Source organism: Chondrus crispus, genomic scaffold (genome assembly GCF_000350225.1).
Source record: "Chondrus crispus Stackhouse genomic scaffold, scaffold_378, whole genome shotgun sequence".
In the NCBI taxonomy this organism is placed as follows: domain Eukaryota; phylum Rhodophyta; class Florideophyceae; order Gigartinales; family Gigartinaceae; genus Chondrus; species Chondrus crispus.
Window position 1 is genome coordinate 54,037 of NW_005179271.1, and position 27,707 is coordinate 81,743.

At 53.3% G+C, this 27,707-nt stretch overlaps 6 protein-coding genes; 4 read left to right on the top strand and 2 right to left on the bottom strand.

The window, feature by feature from the left end:
• Positions 1–17,765: 17,765 nt before the first annotated feature.
• CHC_T00000964001 (hypothetical protein) lies at positions 17,766–19,102 on the bottom strand. XM_005718190.1 is given in 2 exon segments: positions 17,766–18,526; positions 18,527–19,102. 1 exon segment carries the CDS (start codon positions 19,100–19,102, stop codon positions 18,527–18,529), a length of 576 nt encoding a protein of 191 aa, XP_005718247.1. The 3' UTR covers positions 17,766–18,526.
• Positions 19,103–19,328: 226 nt separating this feature from the next.
• CHC_T00000965001 (hypothetical protein) lies at positions 19,329–21,173 on the top strand. XM_005718191.1 is given in 6 exon segments: positions 19,329–19,515; positions 19,609–19,635; positions 19,636–19,709; positions 19,817–19,932; positions 20,030–20,616; positions 20,617–21,173. The coding sequence occupies 3 exon segments, from the start codon at positions 19,636–19,638 to the stop codon at positions 20,614–20,616; spliced, it is 777 nt and encodes a 258-aa protein (XP_005718248.1). The 5' UTR covers positions 19,329–19,515; positions 19,609–19,635; the 3' UTR covers positions 20,617–21,173.
• A 532-nt stretch (positions 21,174–21,705) lies between these two features.
• CHC_T00000966001 (hypothetical protein) lies at positions 21,706–21,939 on the top strand. Its single transcript, XM_005718192.1, has one exon. The coding sequence runs from the start codon at positions 21,706–21,708 to the stop codon at positions 21,937–21,939; it is 234 nt and encodes a 77-aa protein (XP_005718249.1).
• A 12-nt stretch (positions 21,940–21,951) lies between these two features.
• CHC_T00000967001 (hypothetical protein) lies at positions 21,952–24,072 on the top strand. XM_005718193.1 is given in 2 exon segments: positions 21,952–23,376; positions 23,377–24,072. 1 exon segment carries the CDS (start codon positions 21,952–21,954, stop codon positions 23,374–23,376), a length of 1,425 nt encoding a protein of 474 aa, XP_005718250.1. The 3' UTR covers positions 23,377–24,072.
• A 654-nt stretch (positions 24,073–24,726) lies between these two features.
• On the top strand, positions 24,727–25,959 carry CHC_T00000968001 (hypothetical protein). Its single transcript, XM_005718194.1, has one exon. It carries the CDS (start codon positions 24,727–24,729, stop codon positions 25,957–25,959), a length of 1,233 nt encoding a protein of 410 aa, XP_005718251.1.
• A 36-nt stretch (positions 25,960–25,995) lies between these two features.
• On the bottom strand, positions 25,996–27,302 carry CHC_T00008730001 (Translation initiation factor eIF3, subunit H). XM_005718195.1 is given in 4 exon segments: positions 25,996–26,023; positions 26,024–26,995; positions 27,106–27,168; positions 27,169–27,302. 2 exon segments carry the CDS (start codon positions 27,166–27,168, stop codon positions 26,024–26,026), a joined length of 1,035 nt encoding a protein of 344 aa, XP_005718252.1. The 5' UTR covers positions 27,169–27,302; the 3' UTR covers positions 25,996–26,023.
• Between the last annotated feature and the right edge of the window lie 405 nt (positions 27,303–27,707).

Below are 27,707 nucleotides of genomic sequence, written 5' to 3' on the forward strand. Positions count from 1 at the left end.
CTCACAGTTCCAGCTAGTAGGGCTTACGGCACGTCAGTAAGCGTTGTTACTCAAAACGTTCGAGGAAAAGGATTACAGAGCTTCTACAGGGTTCCTATACCGGTCACAGACAGCACGCAGCAGCAGGTGTTTTTGGTGCCACATTGTCTAGCTCAGCAATTGTGGAGTAGATTTTGCAGCAGCAACGACATCTTAGGAAGTACACAGGAAAACTCTTTTGTTGCAAAAGAAGACGCCATGCCGGGAGCATATTGTGAACCCTTCTTCAGCTGTATTCAGGAGATTCTCTTGAAAAAGTACCAGAGTAGACAAGTTCTATCGACTTGGATGGTTCCGAGAAGTCTTTATGCTCTTTGGCGCTGTACGAGCTATGTCCAAGTTGAGTTGTTTGCAGATTGCCTCAATGAAAGTGGCGTTCTACAGCACTACTGTAGTGAGGACCCAAATGACAGCTGTTTTGCGTATCTTGGTAGTTTGGAAGCAAACGAAGAAACTGTATCTGGTGGTGCTGGCAATCCGCCTTTCGACGTATCATTTATCAGTCAGTTGTTGTCTAAGTTTGAACTCGGGGTACAGAAGTCAACCCCTTACTGTAGATGTGTGGTTTTGCCCACGGGTCCGCGGTATGAAGTACTGAATCATGTAGATTCAATCACCTCAGAAGGCCTGCAGTTGGTGGACATGCCTGCTGGCTGCTTCCCTTTCAAGAATCTTCAGAACTTACTAGGTGGTGACAAGCGCCTAGCAAAGCCTTCTTTATTTCAACGCGTTGGTATCTTTATTTGGAGAAACAGAGAGTACTTGGTGCAACACCCGCCACCTAATGATGTAGAGCACGTTTATCGTCTTTGGATAGAAAGAATGATGCATAACAGTAGGAAAGTAGTATTGTTTGATGAAGCTTTCGAGAAGGCTTTTCCGTTCCATTTTCGTAGTGACAGGAGAGCACTACCGCAATTTTATGCACATGTCTTCTGAAATGAGTGAATGGGACATCTGCAAACTACTTAATTACTCCAATGCCTGCAAGTTCTCAACTTCAATATCTGCGCTGTTAACTGAAGACAACTTTTCAGATTCGGTATCAGACATGTCATCTTCGCTGCTGGAATCAGATACAAGTAGCGGTGCATTGTTGGAAACATCGACGTTATCTTGCCTCACTTGTACCGTGTTAGCTACGAAATTCTGTTCAGAAGATGTGTTCTGAATTGTAGCCGTTTCTTGTAACTGTTCACTTGGAGAGTCCGCTGTATCAATATTGTTTTTGCAAATGTGATCAATGCAGTCGCAGGCAAGGCATTTCATACCATTTTTAAGCATGTACATCTTCTTGTGGAGCAATTTCTCTTACATTTGCAGGATATTACTGCTTCCTTGAGTTCAGAATGCATCTGCAGATGCATTCAGATCAAGCATGCTTGATGTCAAAATCGAGCTCGAGCAATATGGAGCCGTCCTTATTAAATCCAAACTCAGGTGCACATACACCTATCTGAGTTGGAGACAGGTCACTCTCAGAAGCACGACCCCAATATCTATCCAGAACAAAACATGCTCTCCTCACTTGCATTTTAAGATATTTTGCTGATGGGATAAGCTGGTTGGATGCAGCTGCCATGTCCGAAATATAGTTGTGAACGTCAGCTCTCCAGTGGGCAGAACCGATGGCATACTTCGATATAAATGTAGTTCTCTGTAGCCTTGAGATTTCTCGACTAACAGGAGCGGGTTCTTCTGCTCTACTGACAGCCTCGTTGAATCTCTCGCGTTCCTCGACTGGTGTCAGCAGTACTCTCTTCCCATTTCTGTACAGGTATACAAGACAGACGTACGTCGATATATGCTCGAAGTTAGCACCACTAGCATAAGCCATTCTCTCGACATATAAACGAAAGTGCTTAAGCGCTTCTATAAAAATCTCATTTGTAATACCGTAAAAAGACGGACAGAAGTCACAGCCGGCGAGACAGTACGCCATACACACATCAGTGAACGGAATATCAACGGCTTGTAGGTTCGATAGTGCAGCATCAATGTTATGCACGGAATCGTTGAGAACATGTCCGACACCGAAGCCATGCAGCAACGTGCTACGTAGTAGTATAACAAAAACGTCTGAATCGTCTGAGAGAACTAGGGTGCTGCTAGAGGTCAAAATATAACTCTTAAAAGCCGAGACAAACCTAGTCTCAGATTCTTCATGGCTGAGACTATGCTCTCCGAGGGAAGCGGTTCCATCCGGTTTAAATATGATACATCGAGTTCGGGGCAGCTTGATCGAAGTGGTATCATATCCATCGGCGGCGTCTGTAGTCCTTCTCAACAAGATAAAACCACTCAGAGTGCCATCAAAGCTCTCTTGCTCTGTGCTACGAATAGGAACGTAGTCTTTCGGAGTGCTTCTGCAGAAGTTATCATCAATTGCGAACTTGCCTCCATGAAGGAAAATGCTGCATTTTTTGCGTCCCTCTGCTAGTATTTCAGAAGCTGCAAGTGCTCCGCAGAATAAATGTAGACTCGCCAGTTCATCTTTGTACTTCCTGTCGTTCAAAAGGGAAGACCAGGGTACGTTCAAGTCCTCGTTGAAGCCGAGGTTAATGGCTGTAGTAGTGTAGTATAACCCCCCCCCTTACCGGAATTAGATATACATCAGATCGGCTACTGTAGGGCCCGAGCTCTACAGTACCTCCGCACGCGCCCACACGTGTACGGGGCGCGCACGCACACGTGTGCTAATACGTGTAACACACGTGTACAGTCAGCACGGGCCGACCCGCGCTGACTACAGTAGCACTACAGTACAGTCCGTACTGTACTGTAGTATGATAGGATTAACTTGTACATTAAATACGTGAGCGAGCGACGGCGGTGGGGGGAGGACAAGCACGAGCTTGTCCAGAACCTACGCCTTTGGTCAAGCTCGCCCCGCCTATTCTAGAACGGGTTCCCACTAGCCCGTATCTAGTTAGGAACCGAGCGGGCAGGGGACGCGCGAGCACGCGAGCGAGCCTAGATCCGCCTCCGCCCGTCAGCGCTGGTACGTCACCCAGCGCTGCGCCGGGGCGTCGAGGCGTAGATCGGCCCGCGCGTGCGCGCGTCCCCGACCGTTACCCGCTCTACCACTGCTACCCCGGGCTCGCCCGGTTCCCTTAGCTGGGGTTGCTTCCCGTCTTCCCGCCGATCGAGGTCTCCGCACGAACTGAGTATACACCCCCCTCCGTTGGGGGTGTTTATACTACAGTGGTCTCCCGACCTAGAAGACTCTACGATCGTTCCGAGATGACGGCCGATTTCCTCCGCGTCCGTATGCGTCGAGATGAGCGAAGGGTCCGAACCCTCGGTCCACTCCGCACCGACCGATATGCAGGCGTCCGCGCTACGCATCCGATCCGACGACGGCGCCGCAGGTCCTCGGGATCGCGAACCGTCGCCGGACTACTCAGAAGGACGCGCTTGCGCGCTGTACGAACGCATCGCGGAGTATATCGAGGATGTCCGGACATCCATTCGTGTCGACGTGACCGGCCAGGTCTACGCCCGCTGTCCTGACGAGTCGCGCTCCCTCCACGAAGGAAAGTTGAGCGCGTGACTCAGTCCTGGGAGAGCCTGCGCGCGCTCGCCGACCAGTTGCACTCGGTCTTGTGTTGGTCGAGGACGCGCGCATCGAGACCCGTACGGCGGACGTTGCAGGTCGACCCGCGAGTACGAACTCCGGGGTACGACGGGACACGCAGCCTTCCCCATCTGCCGAACAGATGGGAGCGTTCGCGCATACGGCTGCAGAACTCAACTCGACGCGTCAGGCGCGTTCGTAAGATAGAACAGGACTCGGCCGTAAGGTCGCCCGGAGACCCCCCCCCCGAGAGGGCCCGGTGCCACTGTTCCTCCGGGCGCTTCCGATGCGCAGGAGTGGCCTCCGACTGGTGCCGTCACCAGTCGGAGCGCGGAGGATATCAAACCAACGTCGGACGCGAACTTCGCGTCCGAGACTCAAGCCCTGCCGCATGCCCCCGGAAGCATGCGGCGTTTGCGACAGGTACCGTACGGGCACGACCAGGACCGTGGAGGAGCCGCTCGCGGATCCGAAGAACCCATGTTCTCCGTCGATCCTCGCCGGGGCGGCTACCCGCCGGTGGATTACACCGCGCACCCCGGTCCGGAAGACGTACGTACACTACCCATCACCCCGTCAGGCGCGTTCGTAAGATGGAACAGGCATCGGCCGAAAGGTCGCCCGGAGCCCCCCTGAGAGGGCCCGGTGCCACTGTACCTCCGAACGCGTCCGATGCGCAAGAAGGGAGCCCGACTGGTGCCGACACCAGTCGGGTCACTGGGCAGCGCAGCCCCAAGACGGACGCGAATTTCGCGTCCGAGACCCAAGCCCTACCGCATGTCGCCGGAGACATGCGATAGATGACACGCGTACCGTACGTGGACGACAAAAGACGCGGAGATACCGCCCGCGGATCAGGACAACCGATTCTCTCTTTCGATCCCGGCTGCGGCGGTTATCAGCCGATGGATCTCACCGCGCACACCGGTCCGGTAGACGTCCGTACGCTACACGAATTCTTAAGCGGACTAGCCCCTGCGACCCGGGCCGCAGTGGCTGAGACGGTCCAATGATTGCCCGGACAACAGAAGACAGACGTTCCAACGATCCGCCGTATCGCGATGGCGGGACTCACAACGTGCCGCGCTCGGCGCGGTTTGCCGCTGCCGGATCCGAAACTGGCAGCGAGGGAGAATCGAACCCCGAGGTCGCATGGGACAAGTTCGCCTGCGGCATCCCTCCACATAGGAGAACATGAGGAGCAGGCCGACCCTGTCCTCATTACGCGAGGCTACAAGCCCGTGGGAGGCCGACCTCCCACGCCATCGTCATCAAGGTCGACCGGACGCTTCGCTACCGCATACGCCCACACTCCAAGGGCGCCCGGTGGTACGGACCACCCGGTCGCGGAGCTCGACATCTCGCATCGAGATGGAGGCGGTGCTCCGCCTCGCGTGCCCCACCTCACCGATGAGGAGGCACGCCCCACAAGAACCCACCGATAACCCCGTGGGTCTGGTGGCGACCACCATCTGCAAAGAACGCGAAGGCGCCCAGGATTCCGTAAGCCCGGCGCGTGTTACCGTAAGAGAAGATACCCTGACCTCCGTAGGTCAGATGCCACGGACCGACCGTGAAGGCACCGAGGCTTCCGTAAGCCCCGTGCACAAGATAGAGCGTCAGGCGTGTGCCGATGCAACACGCCCCGAAAATCCTTCCGAACGCCGTGTCGCCGAGGGGATCTCACATGCGCTACACCTCACTCACTTGACCGATTTAGCCGGGGAGGCAGAAGCTAGCCTACCTAGTTCCGCAGAGAGGACACTCGTCGAGAAGGCAGGGATCGGTACGGACGACCCCCGGCCAAGTGCCCGCCACCGACGGAAGGCACTCGAACCATCAAGATCGGTCGTGATGGTGTCACCGAACGCGTCTCCGCAGACCGCTGCGTGTACGCGCCACCGCCGACGGACTTGCCACGGGCGAGTACAACAACCCCGGGGGACCTTGCCGACAAGGTCACCGAGGACACGCAGTACGCTGTCGAGCGACTACTCCGGCATCGGGCCATGGAGGACGGAACTACGGAGTTCCTCATCAAGTGGGCGGATTACGACACGCCCACCTGGACCACACGGACTCACGTCCCGGAGGAGTTGGTGTCTCGTTACGCCCAACGCCTCCGGAGGCGCACCGGCAGGGACCTCACCTTGGACGTGAACGCGGTCGTTCACGCTTAAGGGGGGCCCTCAACCGTCTCGTTCGGCTACAATCAACCGCTCCGTTGCGGTTAAAGTAGTCCCTTGCGGTTAGAGACCAACAGTACGTTCGGAAGCCAAGCCGTATTTGACTTCCGAACGCCACGGACTCGAGACATAGCGACAAGGCAGTACGGACTGCCTGTACGAAGAACGTTCCTCGTAATGACCAACGATAAGAGGACGACAGACGGCTCGAGGGGAAGGCAATTACCCCCTTTCGGAGCCGGAAGGTCGGACGCGCCCCCCCCCAAACAGGGTCGCCGGACGTTCCGTTAAGGCCGTCAACCGCGGCGAGGTGACGTCTGACGAACGACGCGATCACCTCCATACGGCACGCGAGCCCCGGAACGCAGAAGGGGTTAGTCAAGACAAGGCGTTGCAATTTGCCGAGAGGAGCTGCAACTCGTGGGCGCGAAGGAAGAGAGTCACTGTGGCTCGCGAGGATAGGGGCCCCGGAGGCGACACCGAGCCACCCTCCCAACGGCTAATACGCAAAACATTGGGGCAGGGAGAAATTACACTGTCATACCCCCGACCCGGTCACGACGGAACCGGTGGACGAGGTGTAAGAAAATGGAAAAATTATGGATGCTTGGGCGTACAGTGCGGCAAACCCACACAGTGCACCGCTCGCTCGGTGTCAATCTGCCCCTACGGGCAAGAGAAAATTAACGGAAAATTAGTCGTGAAAAACAAATGGGCAACTCACGTGAGCAAACGTATGCACGTCGGCATGCCAAACACGCAATGCTAAGCGGGACGGCCAAACGTAACCCCGGTCCGACCCGCCAGACGGAACGTACCACACTCCTCGGAGGCGCCAACGACGCCGCGCTCCTGACGCGCAGCTCTCCCGGCGACACTGTACGCGATCGGACGCCGGAGAGCGACGGCGTCGACATCGCCGCCCTACCCCGAAACCAAAAATGTTGAGTGGTGGACATTGCCCTGGGCAGACGGGTGGCACGGATCGCACGTGCACGGCGCCGAGCGCGTGTCGCACGACCGACACGCCCCGACGAGCGGGATACCAACCACCACCGTCTACTTTGGCGTCGGACGAAACGACAGCGCCTTTGATGGAGGAACGTCACCGCACCCGCGAGGGCTGCGGCCTCGCCCCGAATGGCGAGGGACGCGAGAGGAATGAAGGAGAACGCGCGCTGCGCGCCGCGCCCCCGCCACGAATGGCGAGGGACGCGAAGGACAAGAACCGCCTTCAGGCGCTGTGCCCTCGCCCCTGAATGGCGAGGGGCGCCCGAAGGATAAGACGAAGTCTGCACGCCGCGCCCTCGCCACGGATGAGGAGGGACGCGCGAACAAGAAAGGAACGGTCGTCGAGTGTCCGTCCCCTCGCCCCGATGGCGAGGGGCGCGAACAAGAAGACGTTCGCCGTGCGCTTGCGCCCCCGCAACCGATGGCGGAAGGCGCGAGCGAAGAAGAAGGCGAATGCCGCGCGGCCGCGCCCTCGCCCCGATGGCGAGGGGGCGCGCAGACAAGAAGACAAATGTCGCGCACGGTCGCACCCTCGCCCCCGATGGCGAGGAGCACGAAGACAAGAAGACGAATGCCGTTCGCGTTTTGCCCTCGCCACCGGTGGCGAGGGACGAGAACGAGGAAGAGGAAGGACGTCGCGCGCGCGGCGCCCTCGCCACCGATGGCGAGGGGAGCGCACGGACCAAAAGACGAACGGCGCCGCGAAGAAGAGGACGTACGTCCACGTGTCCACCCCCTCGCCCCGATGGCGAGGGGCGCGCGCGTCCAAGAACATGAATGCCGCTCGCGCCGCGCCCTCGCCCGGATGGCGAGGGACGCGAAGTATCAGGACGTTCGTCGCGCGAAGAAAGGAAGACGTTCGGCGCGTGCAGAAGAATACGTACGTCCACGCGTCCGTCCCCTCGCTCTGATGGCGAGGGGCGCGCCGACAAGGAGACAAATGGCGCACTCGAGCCGCGTCCTCGCCACCGGTGGCGAGGAGCGCGAAGAAAAGGACTTTCGTCGAGCGCCCGCGCCGTCGCAACGGAGGACGAGGGGTGCGGGTGGACAAGAACACGAGTGCCGCTCGCGCCGCGCCCTCGCCCCGATGGCGAGGGACGCGCGAGGCAAAGGCGTTTGATGTGCCCCGCTCCCGGACGACGAAGGGGCGGGACGTGAAGAAATGCGATCGTCGCGCGCCCGGCGCCCTCGATCCTGCATGGCGAGGAGCACCGGGCGGATAAGACGAATACAGCGCGCTGAGCCCTCGCCCCGAATGGCGAGGGGCGCGAAGAATGGAGACGAGCGCCGCACGTTTCCTTTGCCTCCCTACCGACGACGAGGTCGCGCATAGGATAAGAACGTTCGCCAGGAGTCGCGCCCTCGCCAACGGATGGCGAGGGGCGCTAGGCATAAGACGAACCCCGAACGCTGCGCCCCCGCAACCGAACGGGAAGGGGCGCCCGATCGTTTGTCGCCGCTTCCCCCTCCGCGTCGGGAGAGAGAAAGGGTGGGGGTACTAAGAAACGAGGGCACGAAGGGGAATTAGAAGAAGAAGACCGACGCAAAGAACACGTAACCATGGAAACAGTTTTACTGTGGTACGGCACCAAGTCCCCTCCTCCTCGCCGACGAGGGCAAGTGGGGGAACCCGCGCGGTTGACGATCAGACCGCGCGGACTAACGACTAGGGTCGTCGGAGGGCATACGGGCCCTTGGCCCGTAATTGTTCGGAGGACAGTACCCTGGATGCCGCGGAGGTTCGGCGTCCATCTCCACCAGACTCGGCATGGCGAGACGAAGAGCGGCCTCGCCCGTACGAGGGACACCCTCACCGAACGACCAGTTTCGGGACAGGCAAGGGTCAGGCCCGTACTCGGCATACGGATCGCGGATAGCAGCAGGAGCCGGGGGCGTCTGGAGCGCTACCGGCCGACAACGTGACTTCGGCTCTTTCCAGTACGAGCTAGGCGAAGCACGAGGTTATGAGAAGAGCGGGGATGGAAAACCGTGAGGTGTTTCGCAGGGGAAGCTCTTCAGAAAAAAATGGGCGAGCGAATTCGCTCGAGTTAACTCGCGAAGAGGATTGCGGGTCATCGGGCGCTCGTCGTACCGAGCCCGCCGGGCAATCAACAGTGGACGACACAACGACGGGTTGGGTGTAGGCCTGCCGTCGACGAAAAATGGGGAAAATACGAGCAAGTACGAGGACCGATCGAGGCGCATGACAATGCACACCCTCACGGACTGTGCTGGGAAATTTTGCAGAAAATATTTTCGCGGGAAACATTTTTGCAATTTTTTGGGGTAATTTGATCAAGGGCTCAGGGCTGAGCCTGCTCGCGCACGCGCACGCGCGCCCACGGGCACTGTACGAACTGTGGCCACGATATCACAGTGATCCCGAACGGTGCGCGCACAACCGCCCGCCGCCTGTCACCTTCTCTCCGCCGCGTCCGCGCTGCACCCGCTCTGTTTGCCTTCGCGAGTGCGCCCATCATCTCGTCGCGGCTGCGCCGCTACCGTGACACCCATGCGCGTCGCCGGACAACGCCGTGCACGCCGATTGCGCCACGGGCGGCGCCGCTCGCCTTCGCGCGCGCGCGTCGGCGTGCTGCTGCGCCCCAGACAACGCGCACGTCCCGACCTCCTCAGCACCAATATTCGCCTTTACGCGAGCTCATCATCTCATCGCTGCGCGTCTTCGCGCCCTGCACCGCCGGCTCGCCATCTCCGCCCCGCTGGCGCGCGCGGGGACCCTGGCCCTGCGCATGGTCAGGCCCCCAGCCGCCCACGTCGTCTGTACAGGGCCGTTCACCGACTGCCGCACCGTACGGAGACGAAGTTATGAGGACAGTTCTCTACGCGCCGGCACAGGTAGAGCACAAAGGGGACGGATGCTTTTAAAATTGGTACCCCATAATCGCACGGGGGTGATGTCGAAGAGGAGAGGAGAAGTCGCACGGAAAGCACGACGCGGCGCGCGGACAACGGGCGGATCGAGGGTCGCAGCAGAACCATATTACGGCTGGTCCTGCGCGACGGAGGCCCACGAAGGCGAGTGACCAGGCGTATGCTAGACGACGAGGCACACGGCGTTACAAGAGGTTATAAAAAAGGACGGAGAGACCGCACACAACCCTCCCGCACGCGTGCGCGAGGCCCGGCAAGCCGCTGCAGGTTGCGATGTCAGGGAGTGGGCCGTGCCTCTGGGACACGCGCGACGGCGACCACGGCAGCGCGTCTCGTCTGTTTTCACTTCGCCGTCGCCTCGCGCACTCGCGCTCGCTCCGCGCGGTCCGCCCCGCGCTGTACCACGCTCCGTTCGCGTGGGGTAACATGGCGTACACGGCCACTTCCGCCGGACCAACAGCTGCTAGTCGGGGTATTGCAGGACCCACTGGGGCGGGGAGACGGTTTCTACGATCTACAACCTGCTCGCGCTGCACGTCCTCGTGCCGACGACGCACGTCAACATTGGCGCTACGGAAAAGGGGCACCGAGAGGGTGAGCACGCCCGACGGAAAGGACAAGGCAGACTACAGCACACGGAAAGAAGGGGCCCGGACACGACGAACGAGGGGGGGACTTCCGGGAAGCGCCCCAAAAGCAGGTCGCCGTCGGACGCTTGAGGTGATACTGGCATCAGGTTGAGATGCACGAGCACGCCCAGAGGGAACGCGAGAGAAACGACACGCCATGGGGAAGATGTTAGAAATGGCGGACTAGGGGAGAAACCACACGCCCGGTTCTACCAGCACATATGGACGCGGACGTCCACACTTAAGGGGGGGCCGGTGTAGTATAACCCTCCCTTACCGGAATTAGATATACATCAGATCGGCTACTGTAGAGCCCGAGCTCTACAGTACCTCAGCACGCGCCCACACGTGTACGGGGCGCGCACGCACACGTGTGCTAATACGTGTAACACACGTGTACAGTCAGCACGGGCCGACCCGCGCTGACTACAGTAGCACTACAGTACAGTCCGTACTGTACTGTAGTATGATAGGATTAACTTGTACATTAAATACGTGAGCGAGCGACGGCGGTGGGGGGAGGACAAGCACGAGCTTGTCCAGAACCTACGCCTTTGGTCAAGCTCGCCCCGCCTATTCTAGAACGGGTTCCCACTAGCCCGTATCTAGTTAGGAACCGAGCGGGCAGGGGACGCGCGAGCACGCGAGCGAGCCTAGATCCGCCTCCGCCCGTCAGCGCTGGTACGTCACCCAGCGCTGCGCCGGGGCGTCGAGGCGTAGATCGGCCCGCGCGTGCGCGCGTCCCCGACCGTTACCCGCTCTACCACTGCTACCCCGGGCTCGCCCGGTTCCCTTAGCTGGGGTTGCTTCCCGTCTTCCCGCCGATCGAGGTCTCCGCACGAACTGAGTATACACCCCCCTCCGTTGGGGGTGTTTATACTACAAGTAGCATCATGCCCGTCTTCTGGGCTGTTAATATCACTCTGCCGGTTTTCATCTCTCCGCTGCTGCTCTGCAGATTTGTGTTTTATGACGAGCGTGGGGTCGTCTATGTGGAGGTGAACCTGACAGAGATGAACTGCCCGAACACCAGTGAGCCAGGGCCTTAAAAAGCTCTTCAACTTCCCAGTCACGACCTCTCTCAATACCGTGCCTCGTTCTCCTGTACTCCCTCTGAAGTGCAGTGCATTCATAACATCTACCTGGAGGAGAAATATGGCACTATACGCGCCTCATAAAAATTATTAGAAACTACAGGGCAGCCTTCTTCATCGTGCAATCCGTTCAGATTGTAAAATATATCCCGATTGCCCCTAGCAGTGTACTTCAGAAAGCGTGACTTCGCACCATGACACAGATTGCCGCTCATGTCCCAGAAACTATCTGAAAACAGGGTGAACAGATCGAAGTCCGTGACATGTTGATCGCGATCGCCGACTTTCCTGTAGCCAACAGTTTTGTCCTCTTGTAACAGCAGTTCTCATTGCAAGAGCATAGCAGTCCTTTATCTTAGATATCTTTCTCCTCCTTTCATTTAGGACCTTGACAAAACAATCCTTGCCTTTTGGTCTTTTTAAGCCAGACAAAGGTGACTCCCCGGTTCCGGTTGTAAGCATAGACCCGCTCGTCTGGTCTTGAACGACGACTACATCTTTTTTTGACATGGATTGTGATGGCCTTATTACTGTTCTGGCCTTCGTCCACTTTTTGAACTTCTAACCAGAGAAATAGGTCTCTCTGTCCTCCTCTGTGATGGGACCAAAAAGTTCAGGGAACAGCACAGATGCATGTAGTTTTGCGGTTACTGCGCCGCGTTCCGCAATGCTTAGAATCATCTCCTGGTCTGCCTTGATGTTCCTCATCTTTGGTGGTCTCGAAAACACGTTTGTCAAGCGCTCAGCGCCTCTGTGGCTTATCTTAAGGAAACCACCTTCCCGCATAACGTGTAACATGCGAGCCACAGTTCGCCATTGGCACGCGTTTCGATCGAAATAAGACAGCGGACCTGGAAGCTCCCCTCCATCACCTACCTCCTGTTTCCTACCATAAGCCCGAGATGCACTGGTGACGTATCTTGTAAGAGCTCGAACCATAGAGACCTGCATCAGCCACGAGGCCGCATTCTCTAAGTGATTGATGAAGTTGACGCTCAAACTCTTCAGGTGCCTAACTATGAGCATCTCCAATGCTTCATCCTGATGGACGTAGACCCATGTGGTACAATTCCACACCGCGACCCCCGGTGGGAGATGAGAACCGTCAAGAAGGGCGGTTACTACTGTAGTAATCGTGCACGCGCCCTCTGCGACCACAGTAGTACCTCCACGGGGTACACGTGGCACAACCGTTGGCGCCGGTCGTGGCCACGGGCACACGTGTGCGACCCATCCGGTAAGTAATTAGCAATTAGTGGTTAATGGCACAAATTAGCCAATTTAGTACAGTAGCTGGTATACAGTCTGTAACAGCTACTGTAGCGGGACAGGTGTCCTGGCGTCCCACTTAGGGGTTAAGACCGGGGGCACCTGCCCCGTTCCAGTAAACGGGGGCAGACTCGCCTCCCTTCGCTTTACGGCTTTTTGCTAACTCCGTCCGGTTTTACCTCTAAGTCTCAGGCTTCTAACCCGTGACCGGCCGTCCGGATCTAACACCACCGACCGGCTGCGCGTCACCGGCCACGTGAGTCTTCCCTCTTTTCGAGTCCTTCCGTACGGTTTGCGCTCGCGTGGGTTACCCAGCGGCGCGCGCTCCCTTACCTCTAACCCCCCTCGTTACGAGTGGTCGGGACGAAGGTAGTTATACCAAAGCCCACCCCCTTCTATCCAGCCCGCACCTTTCTCGACCAGTAAAGCTTAAAAGTTTAAGTACTGCTCTTCCTGGTTTGTCGTTGTAGAGATACCGGGCTACAAATCGTGGTAATATCCCTCTGAAGAATGCATAAAACAGAGATAGTTCTTGATATTTGAGGTGGTTCGTTGAATGCAGTATAGCATTTTGTTTAAACCAGAAGGCCTCCATGAGGTCAGTATGTCCAGTTCTCGAAAGAATAAAGCCCATGGTCGGTAGTAGACTGGAGAACAGAACTGTGTGAATAAAGTGCTTGCCATTGGGGCCTTTCGTAAAATGCTCCTGCAGTTTTCGACGAAGCATTCGGCCTACATCAATAACTTCAGCCGTGACCAGACCAGAGGCGGCATCAAACAGTGCGCCCGTCTGTATTGTCCTTCCGCTGGACGATGACGGTGCAAATCTGCGCATTTGCGCCGTTTGTCTATCTTTTCCGGAGTCCGCAATGTCCGTATCTGTGGATACCATTTTTTCCGAAGCTTTGGCGTGCAGATCGGCAACACGGCGCGCGACTTCATCGTCCTCCAGTACTAGCATGTCAGTGACATGTATAATCATCGCGCATGCCAAGTTGAATAGTAAAGCGCGATTATTGCGAGCATGTGATTGACTAATAATGTTCGCGATCTGCGCCTTCGATAACCCTGTACACGCCGCCGCCTCTTCGAGACCGAGCCCGTCTAGTAACTCCTTGCAAATGGAATACATGGCTTGCTTCTCAGTATGGAAGAATCCGGGGAACGGCACCAGCCATTCGTGTCAGGGTATGTATCCGTTATTTCCTGCCGTGTCTTCACTGGCACCCGAACCACATCGACCTTTTTTTCCTTTCCGCCATGACTCCAACCATAACTCGCAGAACATCTTGTAGGACGGTTGATCGCCGGCCAAAACGACGTACCGAGGACAGTCTGGCCTTCCCGGTTTCAGCTGCTCAGCAATTAAATTCAGGATCCTTCTAACGGTTAGAATATCGGAAGCACTGTCCCTGCTGATCTCGACGTACACGACGTGTTGATCAATTTCAACTGTGGATGTGAGTTCTATGCCTCCGTGAGGTTTGAAGCAGGACAACAGAAGTGTTCTAAAATTAACAGGCGGACTGGACAGCTTGTATCCGAAATCCTTAGCTGTACTTGCGTTATATTCCGATAGTTGCTGCTCTACTCCCCCGACGAGCGCATTCCTAAACAGCGCAGTGATGCCCTGTGCGACGTCGTTAAACTGCTCTAGAATAGCCTGCTTATCTGGTGACGTGAAAGAACTTCCAAAGGCCTCTCTATCTCCGAGTAGCGTTGTTGGTAGCCAGGAGCTAACTTTCTCGACATTCTGCCGCTTTTTTGCGGCGGAGCACCATCCTCCTTCTCTAACTTCCTTTTTTTGGTAACTGCCTGCATGAGGGACCCGTTAACTTTCGGCATGGCTATCTGGTCCGCCTTTACAGAGTGTAAAGGTTAAATATCCCAGTTGTCGAACTGCAATGCGGGGATTGCAGAAGAGTCTACATGACTGTACTGCCATGGACCCTTCCTCTCCCTCTCTGCGATAAGACTCTTTCTATATCTGTCCGTAACGTTGTAAGAAAGAAACATCCCCATGGCATTAAGGACACAGACGTAGGACGGGCTTACTGCACATATCCCAGCGATTGACGTACTGACAGTGAGAGGTCCGGCAACTCCATTACTTCTTGAAAGAACCATCTGCTCTATTACCTTAAGTACACGCACACATAAAAGCAAGTCAGTTCTGCAATACTCCGACTCTCCATTTAGCGCATCTTCAATTAATGGGTGCGGAAGCACTTCCAGATCATTACAAACTGGAAACAAATCGACTAAGCGCCTCCCGGAGGCATTTGCAGCAACTTTCCAGGAGCTAATCCGCTTTTGAGAAGTCATCATAAGCACTGTGTCTGTCCGGAGAGCCATGGGGACTGCGGACACTTCTGTTGACAAGGACCATGTTCCATTCCAGTACATATCCTTCCTCTGCCCAAACTGTATACCAAAAATATCCAGAGATGATCTTATTTCTTTGCAGCTCGGCCGAATCCAGTCTGTAGAGGTTACTTCCCCACTGGAAGCTACCATTGCTGCATGCATGCTCTCGAACGCATTTGCTTTCACGTACACACGCAGTCTTGAACTTAGCTTTTTCAGTATTACACCATTACCAGTAAGAACTCCCTCCACTCTTTTCTCAACAGTTCTGCGATCAATGGCGGAGTCTCCCGCGACAGCAGATGTATCGTGCAGACTTCCAAGCCGGTTTCTTACCCGTACAACCTCCGAAAATGGCAGCATTCTCAGGGGTTTCTCAGCGTCAGAAGAGAAAGTTTTGCAGCTCATTCGGAGCTGCCTCGCTACAGAAGTAAACTCATATGAACAGGAGCTACTGTGAAGCGCTGCTCGTTCGGCCTCCGCGTCAGATGCCAGACTGAACATAATGAAGCGGACAAGCCATCTGTCGATTGGAGATGAAAGCTCTGCGACAGTCAGATTGGTTTTTTTCCACTCTTTCCTTCCGTTATAATATATAAGCAGCTTCGACAGCTGTACATACCAATCACTTCTGAAGCTGTTATTTGGCCATTAGAGTGCGTTCTAACGTTCTCGTCAAACTGTGAGAGCTGTTCTACATCATGAAGGTTCGCTACTTCTCTTGTCCCTGCTTTCCAAAGGCGACCCTTTCCATGCGTACTGTATTGAAAAGAACAGCCGTTACCTATAAAAACACATCGAGCACATGTATTAGCCTTGTGGAGCTGTCTGGCACTCTCTTGTGATATTCTACTGTGATTGAGATGAACATAACATAGGTAACGAATAGAAGAGTTGGAGAGGAGCTTTTCAACGGTCCCAGTACTAGCACCAGATAATCGGCACATTTCTTCTACGAAAGAGGTCCGCACAGATTGTGTATCAGAAGACACGTTCATCAATGTCCAGTCACGAGTTGGGTTGCGTTTTCGGTGCGCTCTACTCCCCTGCTATTCTCTCTTTAAGTGTTGTTTCGTATCAGTGTGACTACAGACGAAGCAAAGCTTCTCATTTCTGTGTCGCTCACTTTTCGAACATCTTTGATTCCAGAGACGGAGCGCTTTAGCTGTATTGTTGCTGCCGTACCGCCGGCGGTTACATATAACTTGCCAACCACTGCTTCTGTCGCGACAGGCTGTGCATAAGTACACCGTTGCTTTTAGATTAGAAGAAAGAGCAGCGAAGGGGTTTTCGATTACACCAGTGTCGACTGACGCTCTTACATGAATCTGGTTTTCATCCAGCGTAATTGCCAAGCTTGGCTTGCGATTGTCTTGGGTTCTACAGGCAAAACAGGGCGGAGAGTTGACTTCACCTGCAAAAGGGTCGGGCAAAACGCTGTCCGCATGTACCATACTTAGCCCCTTTCTTGTTTTGAGGGCGCAGTAGCCTAGAACTCAATTATGAAGGGCTGTGGCTATGTGGAGAGGATGTCGCTTCTCGGTAAAGGACAAAGATCGCGAACCGAAAGTTGGGCTGACGGAGCACTCTCGAAAAAGCGGCCTCACCGGCTTGCGGGGGTCGTTTTGTAGCTGGGTTGTTCACAGCTCAGCATGCCCAAAATTTTATCATATCGGCAAAAATGTCGAATGAAAACAGGGTGGTCACCGACTGCACTCTGTAATTAGTGTCTGCCTGCTCCGCGTTGGGTCTCTGTCCTGTTTTGCAGTGAGAAACGCGCGCTTTGCCGACCTCAGATACGATGGAGCGTCTGAAACTCGGCATTCAGTCGCCAAAACTCCCACGGCCTGATGGGTCTTTACTTGTAGTGATTTTGGCTTCTCATTAACAACGAGGAGAAATGTGGGAGCAGTAGCTCTGATGTTTCGCACGGTGCGCTCTGCGATGCCGAACTGCCGCTCAATTGCTTCGGCACAGTGTCCCTTGTCGAGCAGATTTGCAATGTCTAGCTTCTGTGCTAATGTCAGACGCTTGCGCGTTGCTTTTTTTATTTCCGGAACCAGATCCATAAAGAGGACAAGCTGAAGTCTGTGAATAGAATCGGGCTTAGAAGCCGCTTTCACATGTTTTCACGCGCAATGGACGGACGGCAGCACAACACCCGGACCTGTGTGACACGTGGCACTTTTCGTGTTCGTGGGTCTGGCCGGCATTAATGTGAGGGTAGCATTAGTAAGTGTGGCACTAATGGGAGTCCCCCCCTGTGGATTAGTGCACGATTTGGGTCTAATGGGGGGTCGAATAGACCCAGATCGAGCTCTAACCTATTGGAAAATCTATTCGAATAGATTAGAAACAGGCGGTAGAGCATCTCTTTTTTTCTGCGGCTGAAAATTTGTCATTAGATTAGAGAATAGACTCTCGATAGAGATGCTCTAACGAGCAATAGAAAACACCGCAAAAGCGATCATGGACAGGAAATGCTTCAAAGAGAGACGACGGGAAGCTGTTCAGAGGATGGTTATGAAAGAGAAGAGCTTCGAAAAAAAAAAGTCAGTAAAACGTCTCAAAGAAAATCCTCAAAACGAAACGGTTCAAATCCAACCGACTGAAACCCGGTTCGAGAACAGAACCCAGAAGCAAACTGTTCAACTCCGAAGAGCTGAAACCCATTCCCAGAATCATACCCAGAAGCAAACGGTTCAACACAAATAAGCAGAGCCAGTTTACGATTTTATGAAATTATGAAAATAGTCACATAGTAGTGGGCAGATTCGTTGGAGAGGGTCTCTTGCATAGCTGTGCGATGGCCTGGTGCATCTTGCTTCTCAATTTCTTTCATCACGAGCGCACAGCTGTCGTAAACAGAACGGCCGAAATACATGGAAAGGTCGGTCGTCAGCCTAAGCCCTGCGCAAAGTTATATGAGTCATCATCTTGAGTGTAGAACGAAAAGGAACATGCAGTTGGACATCGATGTGGATACTCAGCTCATTCATTCATGAGCGACAGTTCATCGGTCCTCAGTCAACGAGATAAATCCTCAGAAGTGCTTATCTCATGGCCATGTTGGAAACCAAGACGAGCGGGGGCGGCGCTTGCAGAAACTGGAGTTTGGTCCAAGCCTGGGAAAAGTGTGTTTCTTCATATTGCGCGTGATCTCTTTTCGCAAAATGTGGGGGCTGTTCTTCAAGCGATTCAGGAAGCCGTGTTTCCGGTAGTACTTGACGAGATTTGGGATGAAAGTGCGCTTCGGCATGTTGGATCGAACAAGCGGGACGTTCGGCAGTGCTGCTGTTGAACGACAGCTCGAAAAGGTGCGTGGTATGGGGAGGTGGGAAAGGGAGTATGGATCAGGGTCGTGTTAAGAAATTTAAGGATCAAAATTTACAGTCCAGATCATAATGAACCTTGTGTAAACAAATCAATAAAAACAAACAATTAAATGATTTTATCGCGGCACTACTTCCGCTCTGATCGCGTGGCTCTGAGCACAAAGCCAACAGCTCTGAGGAGCGGGAGAATTAATCCAGCAACCTTGAAAGGCGTCTCTACAAAATCCCATACCTCAGTAATCCACATACCACCTAATCCGTCACCAGCCGGCTCCACTCTGTACATGGATGCGCCCCGCGACAGCGGTAGTTGCTTTCCACTCTTTGTCTCTACATGCCACCTCGCGCCAACGCTGTTCTCTGCAGGGGCCAAGTCGTCGAGGACGAAGACAAGCCCTGGCGGTATGGCAGACTCCATGTTGACAAGGTGCTTCGAAATTTTCGGGAGCCCTTTGAATGGAGAGGGGTACAGTGTGTCGACGTAGACTGCAGAGGGAGAGAAGAGGTGCGATGTTGACGAGAAGAAGCCAGTATTTGAGAGGGACCAGAACTCTTCGACTAGCGCCTTGGAGGTTGTGGGGCGCGATGTCGCAGCAAACCAGCGGGACGTGCGGTGGCAGCGACTGGTGCTTGGGAGAGGGCGACGGTCGAGCTGGAGTGGGCAATGGGCGAGGTTTGGGGGGGCGAATGCTGGAGACGTCATGGCGTCGCTCTTTTGAGTGACTGATGGAGATGTAGTTGTTTTCAGCAAGATGGCCCAGGCTCGCCTAGGAAGTTGGAGACGGAGATGACGATTCCTGTGACACCGGCAGCGGTTTGTATGGGCGCCATGTCATGACGAGAATCTCCAGTTACTGTACTATTGGCGGTGAAAAATGGTCCGAAATTCATCGAATCAATGGGCCGTCTCGGAGTTCTAAGCCAATCGATAGCCATCTGCCTTCGCAACAGCCATCCGCGGCTGTTCGGATCAACGACGACCCGCCGCCTCACCGACAACTTCCAACCTGACCATTGCACTCGGCAGACACTCTGTGGTGTTGGTCTCCGGAAACGATCACTCATCTCAGCACTTGGATTGCAATCGATCTTTTCGTTGACATTTGCGTCGCTATGGTATGTACGCGGCGCGTTATATGAGGCCACGACTGTGTTTGGTAATAACTAGTGCCTGACATGTGTTTTGTTTTATGCTGCTTTTCATTCCAGGTTGTCTCCGAACTCGCTGCCGCGACTATGATCGCTGTCTGTGGCTTTAGAAATAGCTACCGCATCATTCTCAAAGGAGAACGTCTTATTCGCCGCAAGATGTAAGAATGCTGCATCATCGAACGGTCGTTTACCCTCAACAATGCTTGGTCCGGCACCTTGTTCTAATTCATTTCTTCCTCTCTCACTGGTACTCCTTTACAACCAGACGGCGGCCATCTTCAATTGTCGAAGGGTACGACTCTTTCCCCCGATATTTTATACGTCGCGTCTTCCGCGCAGGCCTTGTCATCGCTATGCGCTGGGAAGGCCGAGCAAAGAACGGTACGCGTCTCTTTGCAACTATAACCACCCCTACTCAGTATCTTTCCACCCTCAAATCCTGATGCCTAACCTCTCACCACGTATATTTGGCCTGTAGCTGCACAAATGGCTGCCGACGCCCGCATGCGTGCGCGCTCAGCTCAAAAGGCCGTTTCTTCTCGAGTCGAACAAGCGCGTCATCGCGCAGAGGACGTGCGCGCCCAAGCCCAGGACCAAGCCGCCGCCATGCGCGAACACGCTGCGCGGGCACGCCAACGCGCAGAAGACGTCCGAACAAAAGCACGAGAGTCTGCCGATCGTATTCGAGATACCGCTGCTTCTGCACGTAAACGCGCGGATGACTTGCGTGCCACTGCCAGTGAGTCGGCGGAGAGAATGAGAGGGCGGGCAGCAGACGCACGACAGAAGGCCGCACAAGTAAGAGATGCGGCTGTTAAGGCGAAAGAAGCGGCCTTCGCGGCGAAAGACCGCGTCGTGGAAATTAAGAATAGGGTCAGGGAACGCGTCTCCCCGGCGAAGGCTGCGGAAGTAGGGGAGGTGAAGAAAATTGAGGGGAACGGACAAGCCCAAGGACGAAAGCGCAAGGATAGCAGTACGTGCGAGAAGAGGACATTTCATTCGAGAGGTCTGGCAGAGGTCGGCGAGCCTGAAAAGCGTCTTCTAGTGAGGACAAGGATTTTGTAGGCCAGTGTTTTCGGTTTCGAAGAAGTTTTGGTGCTGTATCGTGGTGCGCTTAAGCGCCGAAGAGGGCAGCTCTTCTCAGCGTGGCGATGAACGTAATGCTGCGTTTGGTGATCCTAGGGATTGACACGAAGCTGCCCTGCACATGCGCCGTTCTCATATGTCGTTGTGACATATCCCGCCGTCTGGAGCGAAGGGATGCGTATCATTGGTATCATTTAGCGCACGGCATCAAACGAGTGTCAATTAGGGCCGTCATTGCAACCCCTCATTGGGTGAAAAGAGCTCGTGCCAGAACACCGTGAATGCTTAATCATCCGCCAAAAAGAGAAGCGCAGGCAGTTATTTATGCGCTACGCATGTTGTTCTCGCAACCATGCGCATTCTTTCAAACGTACATCAAAAAGGCCGATGGAATTGGCCAAGTATTGCACTGGAGTGCCGCTTCACATTTCAAAGCCCTGCACCGTAGGTAGACACCAGAGACACAGACAAACGTCCACAGAAAACCCTAAGAGCAACTGAGCACATAAATGGATAAATAGAGGATCTCTTCATCTCCTCCACAATCTGAGCAACATACATGCATTGGAAAAGGAATCAGCTTGTTGCTCTAGTGTCTAGAGACGACAGGTGACCTCATATGAGGCTACTTTTCAACGTATCCTCTCTTGACTTGTGCTTGTTCAACAAGAAGGAAAAGATATTATCGTCACCGCACTTGACTTGGAGAGTGTGATTCCACACAACACTCAAATAAGGCATAGCCTTATTTACAGGCGTACGATAGGACATAGAGTTGGTAAATATACCGGCGCCGGCGGCACCCCGCGGTCAGGGGGACCCCGGCATCCGGATCTCTTGGTTCACAGGGAGGGAGAGCGCAACCTCCTCGCACTGCCGTGTTTTCATTTATGTCTATAAACGTGTGCAGCTGTACACGATTTGCCACAACTGTACAGTAGAAAACGATTTTTTGGCAATCCAGAGTTTTCTTCATACAGTAACGTTACCCTCAAGGGTGCTGCATTGTAGAAAAATCTGGGTAGCAAAATATTGAATGAATCCTCCCACTCCTCAAGCAATGCTGGAATGTTCATAGATTTCCACATCATAACATACAACCTGCCACACCTTCGACTTCGTACTGTGCGCAATCGTCTGGATTCCTTGACGCTTCCAGTCCCACATTTTCTGCAACATTACGCGCGTCGTCACAATCAGGAGCAGCACTGCAACGCTGCGGGCGGGCTATACACTTGGCGTCAACTGAGAGACGGGCCTCATCTGGGGACGGCACAACAGACTGCGCGGATCTGCCTATAAAACTTTCTCACTATGGTAAATGAGAAAAGCAAAGACAAGGACACGGACAAGATGGACGTCGATCCTGACGTGTCCACGGGCAAGTATACGTCAGGTTTCGGTCCATTCGAAAACGATCCTGATCTGGAGACTAAGATTGCTGAGGCCATGGATCTTATTCCCAAGTCTGGTGAACAAGCAGCGATCGAGAAATTGCTTTCCCTTGAGCGAATCAACCGAGGAGCAGCAGCTGCTCCAGAGACTTCCGCTGTATGCGTCAACATCATCCGCATCTTTCACGGCAGGAAAGCATGGAGTTCTATTCAAGAGTATACCATTCTTATCTCGAAGCGAAGAGCTCAGTTGAAAGCCTCTATTCAAAAGACTGTTCAAGAGGTGATGTCCTACCTGGACGAGACACCCGACGAGAAAACAAAACTATCGATGTTGGAGACTCTTCGCGATGTAACATCTGGCAAGATTTTTGTAGAACTTGAGCGTGCAAGACTGACCAGGACGTTGGCGGACATCCGGGAGAAGAATGGGGATATTGATGGTGCTGCAACTATCATGCAAGAGACACAGGTGGAGACTTTCAGTGGGATGGAAAGGAGGGAAAAGTTTGACTTCATTCTTGAACAGATTCGATTATGTCTCGAGAAAAGCGACTTTATTCGAGGGGCGATAATTGCAAAGAAGATCATGGCTCGCCAACTCAATCGTGAAGGCCTCAGTGACATCAAGATGCGCTACTATGCTTTGATGATTCGTATACACATCCACAACAGCGATTTTATGGAGACATGTCGGGCGTACTTGGAGAGATTTGAGACTTGCAAGGCTGGGACCGATCAGGCTTCCACCATCAGAGAACTGAGACTTGCTGCGTTCTTAGTCATTTTGTCTCCATTAGACAATATGCAAAAGGATACTTTGCTGCGCGTTCAGGGGTTGAAAATTCTGGAAGATCTCCCTCGTTACAAGGAGCTTCTTAAACTGTTTTCTACGACCGAACTGATTCGCTGGCCTGTTCTTATGGAGCAATACATGCAGGAGCTGAGCGCAGTGGCTGCTCTTTCGAAGGCAGAAATGAAGGACGAAGAATTTAAGTGGGAGGCAGCACTTCAGGAGCGAGTGACGGAACACAATCTGCGAGTCATGTCAACGTACTATTCTCGCATTAAACTCCAGAGCCTTGCAGAGCTTCTAGATTTGTCCCAGGAACAAACTGAGCGGAAGCTCGCCGCAATGGTCTCTGACAAGAAGGCGCTGTGGGCCAAAATTGACCGGCCTGCAAAGATTGTATCCTTCGCAAAACCAAAGGACGCCGACGCGATTTTGAACAAATGGGCCTCCAACGTTACAAATATCTTGGACACGGTTGAGAAGGCGTGTCATCTTGTGCATCGAGAAACAATGGTACACGGAATGGGTAACAAAGAGGTCGCCAAATCGTAAATATTACTCACTTACCTAGGGTTTCAGAGCACATGGCTTTCGGGATTTGCGCTTGCCCCTACGTGTTCCTTGACGGTGAATTGATTCCGGGAAGCGACTAATCATTGTTTGCCGAGTAAAGGAAACTGAAATGAGACGCATCCCCTCTGTCTTCGTAGAGTGCAAATATGTCTGCATATTTGCATTGATTACTCTGTCGCTTCCTTTCGAAGACTGTAGTTTGGAGTCTATTTCATCAGAAACGCTACCCGCAGTATGCATGTACATGAGGCATGGAGTGCCAGTGAAAGCAACGCGAGGGGTGCGTCACCTGAGTTCTGTCGCTGTGATGTTTACCCACACCTTTCACAGCTCTCTTGTCACAGAATCACGAACACCTCAGGAGTGCCAGAACTCGAGAGCACTAAAATAAGACCGTCACAGGGTTCTTCCCCGCTGTGAATGTCACTGAGGGGTCAAGCTTATCGATCGGTACTACTGCACGCGTACAAGGTTTGGATCTCCCTGTCATGCCAGTCTGCCCCTGCATAGCGATGAGCATTAACTCTTTGAACCTCATTCACAAACGTAAGCTCTCTGTTGGAAATCGCGAACTTCGAGCAAGATTTTAACCATGCGCAGCAATTCTTCATCCTTACGAAAATATTCACACATCCGCACTGTACTGTTCAGTTCAATAAACAGTTTTGGTTTGTTTCCCTAGAGGGTCCCTTTGGGTATCATGACTTCACTGTAGTTCAGATGGCATACCATCAAGGTCAAGCATCAGCATGGGATTAGGGCTCCTCTCGAAGACACGAAATATCAATATTCAGAGCGTCCTGTGAAGACTGTGGCAGGTGACTACTGGTTGTGCTTTTACACTGGAATATGTTCCTTTTCAAAAACCCATCAATATTCAACGTCCCGGCAGCTCTGAAATGTCTTTCATAGTTCTTTCACGGACGGATATAAAGAGTATACGGCTGCTGTCTTGCCAAAACGTGCAGGACAACAACTTGAACAGCTTGTCCCTACTCACGGTTGGAGGGCATGAAGAACTTTTCTCCTTATAGCAGAAAGTTTCGGCAGATGCTCGGCGAGCAGGGACCTTCTCACGATCCTTTCCCGCCTCCCTCAATAAATGAGCTTGCTTCGAGAGAGCATTCTGAGGCATCCCACGGAAAAGAACAGCCAAAGAAGGATGTAGGCGTTTCGAGAACTGGAGAAGAAGCAAGCCCAACAAGTGTGACTGCCCAAGGCAAAACAATCAACCCAACAACAGAAAACGTGTTTACTTCACAAGGCTCGCGAAGAAAAAAACAGAGCCATCTCAATCGATTTCGGAGCTATATGACATCACCCAAGCGCATGTTGCAGCAACCAGTGCGAGAAGGACGACACTCAGATGATCGGGACGATCGGCCAAAGCCCACGTCGAGTTGGAAGTCTTCAGGTGTCAAATCGTTCCATCACGGGCGGGGCTTTAAAGACACACAAAAAAGAGCCGCTCAGCAGGCGAACGTTCCAGATGACCAAAACCTGCCCAAGCCGAATTTGGAACACAAAGATCAAGGCGGATTGCGATCTCGTACTGACAATCTGAAGTTCTTGCAAGGAATTCCTCGATTTCGAAAAAGAAATAATGCCGGCCCTGAGGGACAAACGAAGGGTGCCTCGCTTTTCCGACAGGAGAAGCCTGAAAAACAAAAAGCGACTCAGCAGACGAGAAACAAGACTACAGGACAGCTACTAGGTTTAACTTTCCAAACAAGGAAAGGAGATTCAGGAGAAGGGTTGGAGCAAGAGCAATTACTGAAGGCGGCAAAAGTCACTCGCTCATCAGCGAATGACGATAGTGTTTGTGATATGAATCCCAACGATAGCCAAATACTCGGAGGCCGCAGGCAATATAAAGCTGAATCAAAAGACGACAGAGATGATGCTCCTATCACTCCTTCAGTATCAGGAATGTGGGCGCGGATGACTGGAGAGATGTTTAGAGCTCAGCTTAATGCTAACAGCAGCCCTAATGACGAGATTCAAATAGAGGTCAGGCCTTCGGAGACTTCTAAGAAAGAAGACGGCTCTAATCGAAGAAGAGGAGACTTGTTCGCATCTCTTAAATCTCTAACCGTCAGAGCAGATGCTTGTCGTGTCGTAAGCAACAGAGAATGTGACCAGGTCGTATCATCTCAGATGCGCGATCCTAGTCGCACAAAGAAGCAGAAGCCTCGCACCTCTGACATCGAGTCACCTTGGGGCGTTAAATGTGAGAGCGATGAGTCTTTCGACGTAGAACAGCGTACAAGAAGTATTCATCTGAGTATACATCCCTTTGGATCTAGAACAAATACCAAAACGAGGCAAAGAAGCACTGAAGGTGATGACAATGTTATCGCCAACCTTTCGGACGGCATTGACGAATATGATGATGGCTCGAGTTTAGCTCGAGATAGGGAAGGAGAGGATGTCGTGCATATTGAGATGTTTCGCGACGCGTTTGTTGACTACACGTTGAAATCGTTGAGGAGCAATCAACACAAGACCATGGCAGACAGAATCAGGAATGCTCGCAAGCCTAAAACAGACTTAAACGAATGAGCTCGTAGGCTAGCAATTTTCGTGCGAATCGCAGTATGTCATCGATGTAAACAGGGCATTGCCTTTATTCTTCGCCAGCTTGCACACCTGACACACCGTATTGCTTCACGATTCCTTCTGATGCAAGCGACTTAATACTCTCCACGTATGAATCCAATTCTTTCAGTAATATCTTCGTATCAAGACGCGAGGGTTCCTTTTCAAACATTTGCTGTACGTCATCATCCTCTTGGAGTGGTTCTTCTCCTTTCGCAGTTCGATTTGCATTCTCGGCCCTCCGTTTGCGCATTCTTTCAAGTAGCTGACCTTGACCGCGAACTAAATTTCGCATGTAGTACGAGTACTTGCTCTGCTCCCTTCCGAGGGCATCCAAATCAGATATCAAAAAGTCCATGCTTTGCTCCAGGACCGGCTTGTCACTGATAGAAAGTCGTGAAAGCTCCACGTCATTCGCACCGCTGAACTCGTCCGCATAGTCCAGTTCGACGAGGGCTGCGTTGATAAGGCTTGAGTTGTGCAAAGTCACCGGGACCTCTTCTATGATAGTGCTCGCCGAAACGGACAGGTTTGAGAATCCCAAAGATGAAAAGTCTTGCTTTCGCATGACATCCATGAATTTCTTGGTGAGGCGGTAAGCGTGAATTGAAAGTGTTCCCTCCTCTGTGCGCACAGGGTCGTACACAAGACAGACAATATTACTCAGGTTGATCTGATAATTGAACTGCGTTTCAATCCATTGCGAGGAGAGGAAGGAACCCATTTGCGACCCGCTGCTCTGATACCAGCCGACGACTTGGTGGTCGATTCGGGCCTCTCGTACGCACCACATCATTTCGCGTTGGTACCGGTGCTGCTCTCTTTCGAAAGCAACTGTATCCACACCGTCCGGGCCTGCTGTTGCAGCTCCGGTAGGTGGAGATATGAAGGGATAGCAATTGGTAATTTCAAGTGTTTCATTTCGATCCATACCAAGAAGCTGGCCCATGACAGTCATGGGAAAATTCTCCTGGCAATGTTTGATGACTTTCATGACAACCTATAATGATTAAGAACTCCATGCGATTGTTAGAGCAAAGCACAGGTTAGAAAACTACCGCTGCGTTGATGATTGGCCCTTATCGCATGGATGAAGTGCAAGTTTCTTACCAGTCCTTCCAACTGCACCCTCTCAATTTGAGGTTGATCCAACACCTCTGTTGCCGAATCCATGTTGAGCAACAGTATACTTCTTAGCAGCGAGCCAACTTTCCGCTTCAAAACCGTGCCCAAACTGCTTTCTATGGGCTTCCCAGCGAACGCAAAGTTCTTTCTCTCCTCTTTCTATGTCTAGAGAGGTCGTCACTGCCGAGGGTTCGGTTGTTTCGCAGAACTTGATGGATGGGAACCGAACTAGGCATGGTCACCGGCGGCGCGGAGAGAGTCGATCGCTGCCTAACGAGCAGAGAAAAACATACTGTAATGGGTTGCCAGTCTGTAAGCCGTAAGAGCACGCCCTGCTCAGCATGCGCTTACAGTATTGTACTGTTGCGGTAATCCAACCGCGAGGCACCGAGCGAGTCGTAAAGTCGGGAATCCACCCACTTCCTTTACTCTTTGCTAGTTCGCTGCCTCCCCTCTCTATCTCTGAGGGTAGGCGATTAAGTACTACTCCCCGGGAGGCCTCAGCTGTCTCTGATCTTTCCTCCCCTGCCCCCTTTCCTTTCGACCCAGCAGCTCCCGACCACCCGGGGCTGTCCCCCCCCCCCCCC

Excerpts from the sequence above, each read along its gene's own strand:
- CHC_T00000964001 (XM_005718190.1), bottom strand. The coding sequence starts at position 19,102 with ATGACGTCTCCAGCATTCGCCCCCCCAAACCTCGCCCATTGCCCACTC.
- CHC_T00000965001 (XM_005718191.1), top strand. The coding sequence starts at position 19,636 with ATGATCGCTGTCTGTGGCTTTAGAAATAGCTACCGCATCATTCTCAAA. Across the intron at positions 19,710-19,816 it reads CGTCTTATTCGCCGCAAGAT|ACGGCGGCCATCTTCAATTG; the intron begins GTAAGAATGCTG and ends CTTTACAACCAG. Across the intron at positions 19,933-20,029 it reads GGAAGGCCGAGCAAAGAACG|CTGCACAAATGGCTGCCGAC; the intron begins GTACGCGTCTCT and ends TTTGGCCTGTAG.
- CHC_T00000966001 (XM_005718192.1), top strand. The coding sequence starts at position 21,706 with ATGTTCATAGATTTCCACATCATAACATACAACCTGCCACACCTTCGA.
- CHC_T00000967001 (XM_005718193.1), top strand. The coding sequence starts at position 21,952 with ATGGTAAATGAGAAAAGCAAAGACAAGGACACGGACAAGATGGACGTC.
- CHC_T00000968001 (XM_005718194.1), top strand. The coding sequence starts at position 24,727 with ATGTTGCAGCAACCAGTGCGAGAAGGACGACACTCAGATGATCGGGAC.
- CHC_T00008730001 (XM_005718195.1), bottom strand. The coding sequence starts at position 27,168 with ATGGATTCGGCAACAGAGGTGTTGGATCAACCTCAAATTGAGAGGGTG. Across the intron at positions 26,996-27,105 it reads GGGTGCAGTTGGAAGGACTG|GTTGTCATGAAAGTCATCAA; the intron begins GTAAGAAACTTG and ends TAATCATTATAG.